We start from the raw sequence: 16,601 nt of genomic DNA on the forward strand, positions 1-16,601 counted from the left end.
TCCTGAGGATCTCAGAGCTGGAGATGTCAAAGTGTGATCACATCACCTTTTTATTCCTCTTTATCCCGTCCCTTTCCCACAGCTGCTCCCATCTTCCCCGAGGCTGCCACATCTTTTATCAAAGACCGCTGGCTCTGCCTTCAGCCCGACGGAGGTGGCCGGGGACCATCTCCAGAGGAACGGTGAGGACAGCGACAGCCAGGTGATCTTTCTGGCCTGCAGCAGGTACGAGCAGCAAAAACTCCCATCTTCTCATTGTCTGGTTTTTCAGGGTGATTAGTGGCTTCCCTTGAAATGCAAAACTAGTCATCCTAAAAGCCGGCGCTTGTGGACAGGACAAGGTTGCCCTTTTTCAGTCAGGGTTTCTAAAGAGAAGTCAGGATCTCAGTTCAGGTCTCCCAAATCCACAAGCAGTATTTTAGTCACTGAACCCTCCTTTCACTCCATTCTTCCATCAGCATATTGTGGGGTTCCAGCCTATATTGACTCCTTCCATATTTTGCTCTTTCAGCCTCTGTAAAATGTAGTTAGTAGGTCTTGATTATTAGTACACTGTGATGCTACCAGGATCATTTATCAGGAACTGTAAATCACTGCACCAGAACTGAAGCTCTCCGTAGCAACCACTGTCTACAGCAGATGTAAAGGAATCCAACCAAGCTGAACAAAGAATTTGGCATCGCAAGGTCACATCAAAAAACTTTACTCCTGTTCCAGAACAGATGAACTGTTATGGCAGATAACCATGTTGATTTGCAAACCATTTCAACGGAGAAAAACAAACTTTTAAATCATACTGTTCCAAAAAGATAATGTGTTCCGATCATTAATTGTTCCAACTATGTTAACGAGGAAGATTTTTGACGGCTGAACTGTTGAACTGAGATCCAGAATTCTAGAGACCTTTTGGATTCCTGCCATTTGTCTACCACGTTATGCGTGTGGTAACTGAGCAAACTTCCCTCTGCCTTCATCAACGTATTCGTTTAGTCTTTATGATCAAAGAGGCCCAGTTAACATTTGTAAATTCTTATGCAGCTCTGGAGAATGTGTACTTTTTGCAGGAAAGTCAACATAGGCAGGGTGGCTGAAGATCATATAAGCTTAAAACATAAACTAACATACTGTGAGTTGAAGGCACCAATAGACAGGTATCATTTAATTATGTATACACAGCAAAAACCTTTTAACTGTTGACTCTTATATAGATGTTTTTAAATTAATCCTTCAAATTCCTTTAATTTGTGGTCCATTATATCTGCACAAACTGTAAAATGTTAACAAATCATTATATGCTTTCTACAGGTTAAAATGAAGACCCGAGTTGCAAAGAAATAATCAAATAAATTCCCCTTTCCTATAAAGTTATAGCTTCTTATGTGGACTTGTTCTAAGCTGTTTATGAGCTGGAGCTACAGAAGTGCCTATTCATTTCACTATTTCCACTAAATGTATAGACTCCCAATTTTGAATGTCTCTCCACTACTGAAAGATCTAAAGACAGCAATGAAAAACAACAGAAAATAAGAAGCTAGATGTACAGAGAGGAGCTGGATTTGCAAAACAATATTTTGATCCTATTTTGAAGTGCTGAGTTTCGTAAGACTATGTTCTTCATCATAAAAATTTTAAACGCAGCTGCAGTTTTCTCTTCAGAGTCTGTGAGTAAATGTGAATGTTGGCTTCTCCCAGAGATTCATGTCCAAGCAAGGATGAATTCCAGACTCCTTGTTCTTGCTCAAATGTTCTTCTTTATGAAAAAAAAAAAAAACAACAAAAAACTTAAACACAGAAATGCATTAGCGTAAGCAAGGAGGAAGTTTTGGAAACTCTGACGAAGATCTCCTGCTGTATTGCACTTACCTTAATGAGTCAGTGTGGGATGTGTTGTTTAGAGACTGATCTCCTGTAGGGTATTAGGATTCCTTAAATACCATGTAATTCAAAAAATGTTGTGTTTCAGGTCTTCACCAAAATAAAAGTTTTGATTAAGATATTAAAAAAAAAAAAAAAAAGGCATTTTGACAGAAGTGAAGCATATAGCTTCATCTGAGATGTATTTCTTGATACCGTTTAATTTTTTTAATAAAATAAGTAAATGTTTAAATAAGATGCTGTTTAAATATATGAAGTATTTATACATTTTAAAGCTTCAAATTAAATGTTGGAGTTCTTTAGAGTTTTTTTCAGTGTGACGGTGTTAACCAGAACAATTTTTCAAATTTGTCAATTTTACCAATGTTTGCATAACTCTAAATTAGTATTTCTTTAATGAACAAAAAGTTGGAATAAAAGTATTTATCATTATGATAGGGAAGGTCATAATAAGATATCACCATGCAGCCTCACGTGGCTTTTAATTTTAATTCACTTATCAAAGAACGGGCACAGTCAAATAAGGACTCAGAGAGATGGTGCATGTGCTGGGTAGGTGGTTAATGGGAAGAATGTTTTCATATAAGTAAATAACATTTCAGTTCCTTGATGATTTCTTACTGTGTTTTGAAAAGAATTCGGAAAAGCTCTATTTTTTAAACAGGTATACTTCAGAGAGATTTGTATTTAAAATCTGAGACGCCTCAGATATGATTTATTTTTAAATATTACTCTCATCAGAGGACAAGCAGAATGAAAAAGATAAAAATAATCTATAAGCAACCAGGTTTAGGCTATGAGGTCCCAGCAGGTGATCAGATAAAAAGAAGATTATGTATGGGTGCAAGGCTGAGAAAATACAGCAGTCCTCGGGCGCTACTGAGAAGTGATGTCCACAGACTCGTGCCACAGACACCTATAACGGGGTGCAAAAGTCATGACTTTTCAAAAGTGGTGGGGAGTCTGACACCGGGTGTCGCGGATCCACGTTTCGGCAGCCCTCCCCGTACACCTCGTCTCCTTTAACCCCAGCTCCTTGCCGTGATCCTCGCCCAGGCTGGCAGAGGAAGGAACTCCCACCGCTACAAAAAAAATAGTTCAAAGTTTGCCTTTGTGTGCACTGGCACTGGAGAGGGCAGTTCGGAGCCTTTCATAAAGCTGTGATTGCTGCGGACATAGTTAATCACACAAAAGAACTTCTGATGGCCAAGGAACTGTGCTTGAGAGCTTTGGTGGTCACGGGAGGACAAAAGCCACGGCATATGGCTTATACGATTTCACAATGAGAATGAAAGATTTCACATGCCTTGAAAACTGCTACAGTTGACATTTGGAGAAGTAAAAATAAATAAATAAATAAATAAAAAATTCCTTGGGCTTTCTTCCAAAATGTAACCTCATACACATCATACGTGGCCAGTGAAACACTCAGACAGCACTCACTTCGTCGTGCCTCAGGATGCATCTTCAAATTCCCTCAGTAACTTCTCTACTGTTATTTACCCACTGTTTCTGAATTCGAAACATTGTCTAAATTGGCAGGAAGGACAAGGAGTAAGTATGTGTCTCTGTTTTTAATGTCTTACCTTTATTAAAATTATTTCACGTACTTTTTATATCGAAAAAAAAAAATCTGTTGTGCTCTCAGATCTGATCTGTGCAGTCTAGTAAGAGTTTTCCTTTCTTTTTCACCATGAAACTAAATTGAAGGTCAGGATTAGTTCTCTTTATGCGTAAAAATATGTTTTATTTTATAAAACTTCTTTACAGTTGAACATGCTTAGCTGTTTGCAGAATTTTCTCTTTCAAAGCAATCCTTACTTTTAAGATTGTTCCCAAAGTTGTACTTATTTAGTGTTCCAGAACACATGATCCTAACTGGGTAACATGTATTAATAGTAATAATGGTGATAGATTCCCTGTACATGGAAATTAATCAGAAATCAGTTCAAAGTAGGAAAAGTTATGCCATTATTTGCATAAAGACGACTGGAAAGTGTTAAGTACATAAATTGAAAACCACCCATGGAGCTAATTGTCCATTAGCACTAAATACTTAAAAATACTTACAGAAGAAAATTGCCTTTGAAGAAGGAATTAGATTAAGCAACTGAAAATGAATTGCATTTTCTGTTAAGAAGACATCTGGAGCTCTAACTTTATAAAAGGCTTGTGGCTTGCGGTACTGCTTGGACACTGGCTAGTAGAGTGAAGAAATTTTCCCCATGACAAACTCTACAGAAACTTTATGTACGATTGCTAGTTGAACAAGAAGTCAGATTTAGCTGTGGCTAAAATCGAAGTTGCAATGGAAGGTAAATGTTCCAGAAGTTTTTGCTTTAGCCCATAATGAATGAATTCGTGGTTCCAGCCCCGAGATCACATCTGAAGTGGGCAAAGTGACTGACCTAAACTGATAGCAAGAAATCACCAGAAAATGGGCAAACAAGGAAAAGAAACACTTATTTTTCCTCTATATTTAGTAAAAGTAGTAATTCTGTACACAAAAGGAAATGTTGAACTGTTATCTTTCTTCTACAGTATTTCTGACATATAACGTTACAGATTTTCTTCCATTACTCTCACACCTTAGCCAGCCTCCTGCTGTAAACAGTTTAGATTCCCCCTGTCTCAGAAATAGCTCCTTGCTGTCTCACAGACAGCCTCTTTGATGCCAATGAGCCATTTCGTTGCTCCATGAATCTCCTCTGAAGTTTCAGATCCTCTCGAGTTGTCTCAGTCCGCATGACGCCGTCAGCGTCCAGACTGTTTGGGGGGACAACGTTCAAAGCCAGGGAATTGTGTTAACTGGAGCTGCAGCCCAGGTCCCTGGCAGGACTGCCAGCTTGAGTGGGTTTATGAGCTCAGATAAAACTTCGCTGCTGACTTAATCCTGCAATGATGAAAAATGCTCTGTGCATTAAATATCAGGTCGCATGAGACGGGATATTAGTACTTAACTAATTCCTGGAAGCATCACAGAGCTAAGCATCGCGAGCTGCTCGGATACAGACATCCCTAAGGCTGTACATACACCTAACACAGATGAACAAGGCACCTAAATGCTCTCTTCAGAAACTCCACCCTTAGCTGTCTCTTTGGTGTACAAACACAGAAATTGAAAGAGCAGAGTTAAATAGATGTAGCAGAAAGTTAAAATTCAGGATGGCCGACTGCAAAATATTAACTTTTTAAAACGCATTCTTTTTTTATGATTGACATGCCCCACTTGGATATGAAATGCTGAAATGGTAGATGTCACCACAGGATCAGTAATGTCTTGTCTACCGTAATGATTCTGAGACTGAACGCCTGTAAAAAACAAGATCCAGTCGCTACTGTCGAGCATGACACCACCAAGAGAATAACGTCACCAGAGGAGGCAGCTCTGGCAAGCCAGTGGATTTTCACAGGAGGAGAATCTTTTACCCACGCTCTCATTCCTGCACAATCTCACATGGAGTTACCAGAGAGAAATAAAGGTCTTGCCAAGGCTATAAAACCAAAGTGCTTTGGAGACTGCGGCTGCCTCTCTCCAGCTGAACTCAGATGAAATTTCTGAACTGGAGAAGAGTGCTGTGAACTTGGAGCTGCAGAGGCCTTCCCTCCAGGCAAGATTTTGGGCATAAGATTTTGGAGGAGTCAGTGTTTTATTACTACAGCCGCTGACACTTGAGGGCAATAAGCTGTCTAATCTGACAGTAATTTTGAACCTAAAGTTTGGGACAGGAGGAACTGAGAGGGAACAAAAGAATGCAAAGTTAAGCAAACAAGTGATGCACACAGAGAGTGAGTAGCATTCTCAGCTCCGGGGAAAGAGGAGTCATCCTGCTGAAGTTATATATAGCACGGAAAATAAGAATAAGAGAAAGGGCAGGGAAGGGTGCAAAGCTAGCTTTGTGTCACCAGCATGACCCCCACCACTCTCAGGCAGCTGGAATTGGTCTGTATCTGTTTCTGTCATCAGTCTGGAGGAGACATACAGAACTCCCTACGCTAAATTGGCACTTTCCTTCCTCTGTGCCACACCAAACAATGGCAGCAGAGAGAGGAAATTTCGTAAGATGCAGAGGAAGCTCCGTGCTTGCCAATACTGGGAACGTTTCTCACCATCGCACATATTAAGCATCCAGCCTATAATCATCAGTGAGCACTAATAAAGAATTTCCAGCAGTTAAATGTTTGTCACACCACTGATGGGAAACAACTTTTGGAGTTTGATGCTTCTTTTTTGCAGTCCCTTTCTCTCATTTCAAAGACATCTCCTGTTCGCTTCCGAACTAAAAAAAAAAAAAAAAAACAAAAAAAAAAAAAACAAATGGCTGAAACTCCTCTACTGAATGTTCCCTGCAAAAACAAGAGCAACTCAACTATTTGCCTGGACTTGACTGACCGGTGGGAAATTGTGTACTATATAGTACCCAAGTGTATCGACCCCCTCTGCGTTACTGGAATGCCTGGGGATGTGTTTGTTCTCTTCACTTATTCACTGCACAAGGACCCCCCCTGAAGATATCCGAAATCCACCTTTTGAACCTAGCTGCTGCTGATCTGACCCTCCTCATGCGCCTCCCTTTCTGGGCAGAGAGCATCAGGAATGGATTTTTAACTGGCCGTTGCCGCCTACGCCAGTCACCTCCCTCAACTTCTCTACCCTCCAGTCCCTACAAAAAAAAAAAAAACCAAGAGACCGAAGAGAGCTCAGAACCAGCTGCTGCAAGGAGCACAGAGGCACAAAGGCCACCGGGCTGATCTCTGCCGTGGTACTGACGTTTCGCTTGTGCTGGGCTCCTTACCGCTTTTTTTGTATTCCTTGATATATTATACCGGACAGAAGTGATCAAAGGCTGCTCCTGGGGGGAACGGCTCAACTTTGGGGAGCAGCTTGGTTATACTCTGCCTACCACCAACAGGTGCATTAACCCTGTCATTTATGTCTTTACTGGGAAATACTTCAGGTTTCAGAAGGTTTTTTTTTTTCACAGGTTATTCACTGTGGATTTCCTTTGAGCTGGGTATCATTCAAAGGAAAGAATTTGCATTTCAATGTGTTCCCAGTCAGGAGTAGTTTAACCTAATGGTTCTTGGTTCCATCTTAGTTTTAATATTATAACTTATTTTAAATGGCATTAAAAATGAATATGAATTGCACTGGTCTGGCATTCACAGACTAAGCTAATTATCTATTAAAGTAAATCACTGGACTGCTTGTTTGTCCTCAGGTTTGCTTTTCTTCTTCTGTGTTATCCATCCAAACCCATAACATGTGATACCAGAATTTTATACCGAATGATCTAACCTGTCTTATCAATTATCAGTGACTTGAAAGAAAACCTCCTTGACAAATCCAGTTTCTTTACAGAAAGCTGAAAGTTAGATGAACATTTTAGTGCACTGTATCTGTGATGACAACTACTGTACACCCAATAACACTGTACATTACATTATAACGTGTGTTACAGAGCAAACACGAGCTTAATCTTCAGCTGATCCTGCATTTGAGCAATTATAAAAGAGGTCCAGTTATTTTTATTTTAAATGGTTAGCATTTTCATGGTAGCACAGGGAAAATCTGAATAATTTTCTTGTGCATTTCAAATATACTCAGTGCATAAATGTTGTACAAAACAACGTACCACAAAGAAAGTGTACATAACTGTAAAAGAAGCAAAACAACCCGGTATCCTTCTCAAAATCTGACTTTTTTTTTTTATCCAGTAAAATGTTACATAATTAGTCATCAAGTACATAAAGATTATTTTTATTTTTTATATATGAACATATCAGTGATGGCCATTACTACTGTATTATTTTGAAATATCTTTCATCTGAGGCAAATCCTTAGATACAAATTTATATTTCTATGAATCAAAATTAATAAACTGCATAACATCCCATTTTATACCACAGTCTTGTTCTTCCTTATATATATTTTGTATTTTGTCACTTTCCCCGTTTCTTTGGGCAAGTGCAAATATATACTTCTGTGATTAAAATCCTTGCTGTTACCAGAATATAAATTCTGGTAGCAACAGTAAGAATAATGACATAACACCAGAAAGGAAATAAGAAGGAGGAAACTTCTTTTCCATCACAGCCACAATTGCAAAATAAGATTTAAAACAACAACTGAGATATCTGTTCCCATTACTATAAAAGTACGTGTCCATGCAGACAGGGAGGCAGACGGCAGGAGATATATTTACAGTGCAGCCCGTTCAGCCAGAACGGTACTGAGGGCAGAAAGGGGCGTATAAGCACATCATTTGTCTAACGGTTTATTTAATTAGTTATTATAAAGCCTGCTCGGCCTTGTACTCACTGTAACAGTGCTGAATTTTCTGCAATTCCTTCTAGTGTTGCTGTTTTGAATATGGAATTAATCTCTTATTTAATTATAGAAATCTGCCTGTTCAACTTCACTGCAGTAAGATTAGCGCTCATTTTTAATGATTCCCCCAAACTTTTTGAAACTGAACAGTAGAAGTCTTCTGAAGAGTTACAATTCTATCCTTCTGTAATGATGGTTTAAGAATTAAGGGTGGATTAAGTGAACAGGCAGAAAGAATCACTCACAGCTTTATTAGTTTCACTCCTTCTGGGACAGGCTTTTTTAAATAAATGTCAGGGCTACACATTAGCGGTAACAGCAGCATGTGAAGTCCACTGAGTCATCAGAGATCAGAAAGTTAATTCCAGTCTAATGCAAACTTCTGCACACTGCATTTATTTAACACATCCCCAAATGAATCCTTAATTCAGAAAAACTTCCAAGCAGAGATATTTCGTGAGGAAAAAAAAAAAAAAAAAAGGAAAAAAAAAAAAAAAGCTGAAATAATGGAAAAAAATGTATAAACATAAGTGCTGTTTTCCCATTATGCATGGGGACCTTAAAAGGGAAAAATATCTTGTCTTGTCTGACTAACGCTTCTCCATGTTATGCAGTGTACACAAATAAAGGGAAAAAAACATTTTTGAGCACTGTGGCATAGTTAGGGTATGAGCTAAGAGACTGAAAAATCAGTCTGAAATCTGAAATCAATGGAAAGCCTCCTGTTTACTTCAGTGGGCAAGTTACAAGGGTCTTCATGGAAATGCTTTTTCTATTTTACATGTACACAACTGTCAGGAAAAGCATCTGCAGCTTAAATACTGCTTCAAACCACTTAGAAGGTTCTTGCCAATCAATAGATTTACTCTCAAATATGACTGTACATAAATTACAGTATTTTTAATCCATGAACTAAAAATTGATCAGCTTCTCTCATTACCGAGTGTGTGAGCAGTGTCCATATAGAAAAATAGAAAGAGTAAATGCAATTTATCCCACAGCAAACGTAAAATTCTAAATTTAATTAGAAATAATCCACTGCACAGATACAGGGTGAAGAGAGAGAGAGACTCACAGCAGTTCAACGGAAAAGGTGCCATAGATTAAAATCTGAACATGACCCAGGAGCGTCGTGGCGTTTCAGCCTTGGGGGTGTATGTGACGGCAGGTAACGAGCTTAAATGGTAGCAAGGGAGGCTCGGGATAAGCATTAATAAAATCCTTCTCCTGGTACAGCTAGTGATGGGCTGCCTTGGAGAGGATCCAGCACCACAGCAGTGGAAGCCTCCAAGCCCACTTGATGCAGCCACTGCTGGGGATGATAGGAGCACAGGGCAGGGGGGTTAGCGATGTGCATCCCTCCGCTGACTCTTTCTCTTGTGGTCAGTGAATAAAATTTCCTTGTTTGCACTTTCAAGGTTTTAGCACCTATCCCCTTTCAATCAGTACTGGCACGGCAGCTCTGACAGCCAGTCAACCAGTACTGCCAGACCCCACTGCCCACGGGCTGTTCTTCTGAATAAGCACCCTGTGTGTCTTCTCTCATGTAACTTCTCACACGCCTAATACACGTTGTCAAACATTAATCATTTAGAAACATCGGTGCTGCAGTACCAATCTTCTATAGGTGAGATCCCAGCAGCCTAAGATCTTGCAAGTATAATTTAAACTTGCTCTCATCCTTCTGCATTGAATTAGTATATTTTAATCGTAATTTCTCTAGGGCAAGGACTGTCTTTTTGTTATATGTTCAGGTCACGCTTAGTCTTAGCTTACAACATGGCCCTGGTAGCACTAGTGCAATAAAACGACAATAGGATTCACTGAAACCCCTCTCGAGGCAGAGCCTGGACTTGCACTGGCAATATCAAAACACTTTGAGAAGTTATTTCAACGTTACAAACTTTAACTGTTAAGGTAGATAGTTCTGATAACAGATTCTACCTTTAGCAACCCCAAAAAAAAAAAAAAAAAAAAATCCCCCAAAAAAGCCAAGCCAAAACCAGCTGATTCACTTCTAGAACTGAAGCTAGAGAAAAAAACACACTGATGGCTAAAAACGATGGCAGGAGCCTTTTTTCAGAGTTGTCCAGCCACGTGGGTTTCCAGCCTGCCAGGAGCCACCTACCTGGGAGGAGAGCTGTTTGTTACCCCTGTGAAAGCTGGGCCAAAGCAAGTAAAAACGTTGACGTGCTGGAGTTCTCGGGAGCCAGATCCCACGGTCAGAGAGACGCTTAACCCCCCCCAGAGCTGCCTGGGAGGGGGTTCCACAAGAGGCAACGGGTCCCACGCCACTGCCTGGGGGGGGGGGGGGGGGGGACCAGGGGGTGCCACGAAGCTGCTGGCTCAAGGTCCCAGTGAGGTGGTCGGTGCCCTCCCAGCAAGAGGAAAGAAAAAACAAGAGGCAGAAGCTGGGCTGAGACGGCAGGACCAGAATCAGGCTGGGGAAAGGGGGCTGGGGGAGAAGGGTGGGCAGGTAAGTGGAGAAATGAAGGAAAAGACTGAGGGGAGAGGAGAAAGAACCTACCGGTGTCTCTGTCAGGCACTTTCCAGTGCAGGATGTGTGCGGAGGAGCAGGGAGGTCACCCTGCCCAAAAGGAAAAAACTGAGGGAGGAGAGGAGACGGACACTGGCTGCACCAGGAGACACAGCAGAAACCAGAGTGTGTGCGTGTGTGAAGGGGAAAGCGCTTTGACAGGGAACTGGGAAAGAGCTGGGAGCTCCTGGGCAAGGAGGCCAGAACAAAGGGTGAAAGGGGAAGAAGAGGCAGATGCCACGGGATGGGATTGGGATGTTTTGTTCTTTTATTAAAAAAAAAAAAAAAAACAAACAAAAACAAAACAAACAAAAAAAAACCCAAACAAACAAAAAAAAACCAAAACAAAACAAAACAAAAAACAAACCAAAACAAAACAAAAAAAAAAAAAAAACAAAAAAAAAAAAAAAAAAAACAAAACACAAAACAAAACAAAACAAGCAGAAAAGAAAAACCAAAAAATCCCAACCAAACCAAACCAAAAATAAAACCCACCAAACACTAAATTCTGAGTTTACCAAATCAAGCATTCAAGGGGCAGGAAATGTTTGACCTAAGACCGTCCCTGAAACCTCAAAGTGGCCTCCTTCACTGTATGAGTTATAATACAATCTTATATGACTCAGCTTTGTATTTCCAACATTGCAACTTAACCACTTCTGATTTCGTTTGTTTCATTCTGCCTTATGTGGGAGAGAAACACGCTTACATAAACAAACCAGTACCCTCAAGGAAATAAATCATCCATCCTGCATATTAAATAAAAAGAACAGTATTGATAATACACACCCTGCCTTGGTTTTCACAGAAAGAAATCTTTGAAACAACATATAATTAAACTCAAAAATTTACTTCAGCGTGATTATATATAGATGAGTCTAATAAGCTTATATAATCATAACTGAAAAGATTAGAAGAAAATCTAAAATAAGAGCAATTAGGAAGAATGTTGTCATCAGTGCAAATGTAGGCAGGACCATTCCCCTTTCCCTGCAGCACAGTAGGATGCCTGACAAACAGTAGACATCACCCATGGTCACTGGAAAGGAGGGGTCAGAATAACATCATAGAAGAGCAAGGCAGGATTTTGGGTCCATCAGGCAGGCTGGGGATTCAAAGCAATCCTACTCTGTCAGCTCAGGGCGCGTACAGAATAGCTGGAAACACAGATTCCCCAGGCTAGACCATGCAAGAGCAGGTTTGGGTTTGTTTTGGTTTGGGTTTTTTTTTTTTTTTCTCCTAAGGGAATTTGGAGCTTCAAGGCAAAACAAGCCCATCTGAAGAGCATGCCAACTTATCTTAGTTACTCTAGCAGGGTTTTTCTTTGAGTTTTCAGTAGTTGCTGTTCATTGCAAAGCCTGTTATTTCACACATGACCGAGAGTAAAATCCTGAGTATTTTTCCCACCCTTTTGATCTAGATGAGGGACCTGCCCTCTCTTTCTCTAGCCTCAAATAATAGACAGCCCTTGTAACTAGTATGTTTTGTCCTGGTGGAGAATGGCCGTGGACCCATTTAGCCACAGGTGTCATGCCCTACTTTAATTCTCCAGAACACACTGCACTGCAGATACCCATCACACTGAGCAAGAGAAAATGTTAGCAAAGCTCTGCTCCAAAGGAGGAGGGAACACCCTCTCCTTTCCTTCTTCTTTTGTTGCTGTTGCAAAAAACGGACAGTCTTGCTGGATGAGTTCACTCTGCAGGTGCTCACAAAGAACCAGGATTTGACCCATTCTTGAGTTTCACTTTCATTATTAAGCATGGCTTGAACAGATGCAACTGCCTCTCAGGGTCAGTCATAGAATCATAGAATAGGTCGGGGTGGAAGACATCTTAAAGACCATCCAGTTCCAACCCCCCTGCTCCGGGCAGGGCCCCCTTCCCCCAGCCCAGGGGGCTCCCAGCCCCGTCCAACCTGGCCTTGAACCCTTCCAGGGAGGGGGCACCCACAGCTGCTCTGGGCACCCTGGGCCAGCGCCTCACCCCCCTCAATAGTGAAGAATTTCTTCCTTGTATCTCATCTAAATCTCCCCTCTTTCTGTTTAAAACCATCACCCCTCATCCTGTCACTAACACCCCCTGACCCAGAGTCCCCCCCCACCTCTCCTGTCCCCCCTTTAAGCCCTGGGAGGCCACTCTCAGGGTCCCTCCCTCCAGGCTGAACCCCCCAACTCTCTCAGCCCGGCCCCCCAGGGGAGCTGCTCCAGCCCCCCCAGCATCTCCGTGGCCCTCCTCCAATCCATGGGCAGCAATATATCATACTACCTCACGTGAATGGTAAGAGGGGAAAAGCCTGCTTTAGCCCTCTGCTCCTCAGTTTCTGGCAGGCAAACCTTGTCCCCACAACCTACTACAGCCATGCTGCTGCCCCAAATGCAATAGCTTTCTTGTGACATCAAGCAGTGGTCATGGGGGGGGGGGGGGTTATGAAATGACATGACATAGTAAAAAGGGACCAATGAATTCAAAATTTCCTACTTTTAAAGCATATGTATGGCTGGTTGCAATGCGTTCTACAGGAAAACACCTTAGGAAGCAATTGCTCAAGAAAACCCTTTTCTGACATCTTAATCTTGTGCACCGCAGGTTTGCTCTACCAAAATCTTCATTGTCTGCTCGTGATATTTTTTTCAGGAGCTGAGGCATATTCTCCATCATCACTCCAATCTACAGCTCTAGCTAGGAGAGATCTTCTCCTCTGGGAAGTAATTCACACACAGGGAAGTTCACGTTTGGTCTCATGCATTGCCAGTTATCTATTTTAACTCCTGCACAGCAAATCCCCAGCCATTAGGAATGAAACCAGCCACCACTATTTCCCACAGGAAGTGATGGAGTAAATCTTACATCTGTCCTACAAGATTAACTTTACAGATAAACAACAAGTCTCAAATCCTGAAAAAACTTTTCAACTTGTCTCAGTATCTTTTTGATGTACGGACAAACGCACATGTCAGGTAGCTACGGAGTGAGAAATGTTCATCGTTCAGAACCAGGAGGAGAAGTAGAAATGTTTCATCTGCAGTCTCAAACGCTCCTCATATGAGTGACAGAACTGTTTTGTGAATGACAGGTCAGCGGCCAAAACCTCTCCTCATGTATGTCACAGTAAATTGAAATTAGTGGCGCTAGACCTGTTTGTACCAGCCAAAGGACTAGTCCTGAACAGAGACAGTGACTCTGAATAGCCTATCACTACACCATTTTAAAGTTACTATGATTTTTTCAAAGTCGAAAGAATTATATCAGTTTAATGCTAGTGTAATAAACAAGAGTTTCTGTCTCTTGGTTTTTTGTTGTTTTTTTTTTTTTTTTTTTTTTCTGCTTGCTTTTTAGCTCTAAAGCTTCTGATGAAAATCTCTTCCACTTGACAAAACTGCTGGTGAGCACTGTAGAAGTTATTGGGAGGTGTGGGGATTTGCCCTTTTGCAGGACAAATCATGAAGAAACAGAACTTGTAATCAGCCGTTAATAATAAAGTGAGACGCTCATTAAGCTCAATTTTGAAAAAGATAGATAAATTGCAAAAGAAAGCCAAGACTGGATACTAAATATAATAAATGGAAAAGCAGCTAAGACATTTTCAAAAAGGAAAAAAAACAAGAAAATTTAAAGATCAGCCTGCCTATTCTGCAAAAGTTTAGCCAGTCTCTCAAGAATCACAAGAAGCACTGAATCTTTGAGCCAGGCCTCTAGCCAACATCACTTAATTCTTATCTGCTGGTTGCATGCCAGCTTCCTGGTGTGGATGCCAGTAATCTGTAAGGCAAATCACACAGCAAGAACACAAAATCTCTCTGACGTGGCAAGTGTCAGTCAGACAATGGGTGACAATACGTCCGATGGGAATTAATACCCTATAAATATCCTTATTTTTTAGGCATTATTGCAGATAAATAGCAATCTACTGGAATAGCCAAAATTACTTGTGAGAAGACGTTATGATGTTTAGCACATGTTTGTCTCCTCCTGTCTTGCCCCAGACATTTGGATGTGAAAGTTTGCAGAGCACCGCTGGGTCAGCTAAATGCAGTTCTGCAACTGTAAGAAAACTACTTGGTGTAGCCTCATCAAATATATACCCAGGCAAACTTTATTCTTCCCAGAGTATGGGAGAAAAGGAATACTCTGCTTTGTTTGGCAGCTCCTTCAGAGTGGTTAAGTAATACCCCATCGCCAGCAGGCTATCATGGGAAAGGTTATCACTGCCCGACTGAGAGATGGCAAAAGACTAATGCAACAAACTGAATTGCAGAGATACGGGAACATCTGTAGACTGTCATTTGTCAGTGGTATCCAAATCCCTCCAGCCAGCTCTGAGGTACTCTTCATGACTTGATAATAAAGGAGAGAGAAAAACAAAATCAAGCTAATAAGAAAATACCTACCAGAAGCAAGTTCAAGAGAAGAAAGTCAGTCTTTCATCAAAGACCTTTTAGGTGTGCATGCTCCCGAAGCGCTGCACATCCTAAACTTCAGGACAATTCTTGGCTAAATTGTCACTGCAGACCAAGGCTAGCATCGAGGTGCTCGGTGGTGCGTTAAAGACACACACCCTCCTTACACACATGGCCTTGGTCACGATAAAACACGGCATCTTTTCTTAGGAGTAGCCCAAGGGGAGAGGATGGTGGTGTAACTACAAATTGTACAACCGGTACCACAACTCCCCGAAACCACCGAGCACCACATCTGATCCCAGCCACACCTGCTCAGCCCTTTGGCTTTCTGCACCGCCTGGACTGGCCCCACTCAGCTGAGCCTGAAGGCTTGCTGTCAGCAGCAAGATTACGGTAAAAGTTATTCCAAAGACTACAGCACGGGTGTAGTTTTTTTGAGAGACAGTTTCAGTTCTCATCTCTGCTACAGCTTTTTTTTTTTTTTTTTTTTTTCTTTTTAATCCTGGAGAAACCCTTCGTTTCCGTAATTATTTCTAAAACAGCCTTGCTAAACTGGACATCTGATTGCTCTGGTTTCCAGAGGCCTGTCGGGAACCAGCACCTCTCAGGTGCCAATAATTCACTTTACCTGCATTCGTGCTGCTTAGAAACCCCCCTTGCCCTGAGGCTCAGTGGTGCCAGAAGATCTCCAAGGAGCCTGAAAGAAACGCCAGCAGGCAGACAAGGGAGCCAAGCTCTCACTGCGAGGGCAGACGGGGTAGCTTGGTGTCCTGGGTTGAGTGAGTGGTGGAGTTTTTTGGTGGCAGGGGAGGGGGCCCCCCTGGGAGAAGCTTCTCCCCCAGCTCCAAGCCAGCTCTAACTGCAGCTCTGTAGGCTGCTGTAAGCTCTATGAGCAGCCTGGGTTTGCTCCTAAAGGCAGCAAACCCTCACTTCAGAGGTGACTCCCGGACCAAGCAGTATAGCCACAAAGATACTTGTGTTTTGAGGCCGCTGTGACCAGCCCTATACATCTCAGGGTCACTGCCACCGGTATATTTCAGATCACCATCAGTAGAATGAGGCTTACAAATTTCACCGTGTTGTGACACCTAAAAATAAAATAAGCATAGGATATTCAGATACTATAATAACAGAGGTTATCAAGTACGTCATCCAGACTATAAAAGCCAAAACTCTGCCTACTGTCTAAAGGCATATATATAGCACTTAGTTTAAGGGTGGAGCTCTTGCCCAAAGCTTCCCCCCAACACACGCCTTGCTGGTTGTTGCATCCTCAGAGGTGGCTGCATTGCTGCTGTTTTCCTTCCCCTGTACTGGATGCAGAGTATTTATAGGTTTGTATTTATTTGTAAAGTATTAGCCAAATAAAAGAAGCATTCCTATGTTTTACTGTGAAAATAACCATTTACTTGGGATAGCAGGGCAAAAAACTAGCTCTGTTAGAATTAATCATATCA

General features: G+C 41.6%; 1 protein-coding gene across 1 annotated transcript; it reads left to right on the plus strand.

The window, feature by feature from the left end:
• The first annotated feature begins 5,143 nt into the window (after positions 1-5,143).
• Positions 5,144-6,985, plus strand: LOC104363248 (B1 bradykinin receptor). Its single transcript, XM_033010510.2, is given in 5 exon segments — positions 5,144-6,376; positions 6,379-6,477; positions 6,480-6,674; positions 6,676-6,847; positions 6,850-6,985. Coding segments are annotated over 5 exon segments (753 nt in total). The 5' UTR covers positions 5,144-6,193; the 3' UTR covers positions 6,954-6,985.
• The last annotated feature ends 9,616 nt before the right edge of the window (positions 6,986-16,601 follow it).

This window comes from Tyto alba, unplaced genomic scaffold, assembly GCF_018691265.1.
Source record: "Tyto alba isolate M040663 unplaced genomic scaffold, T.alba_DEE_v4.0 Super-Scaffold_18, whole genome shotgun sequence".
In the NCBI taxonomy this organism is placed as follows: Eukaryota; Metazoa; Chordata; class Aves; order Strigiformes; family Tytonidae; genus Tyto; species Tyto alba.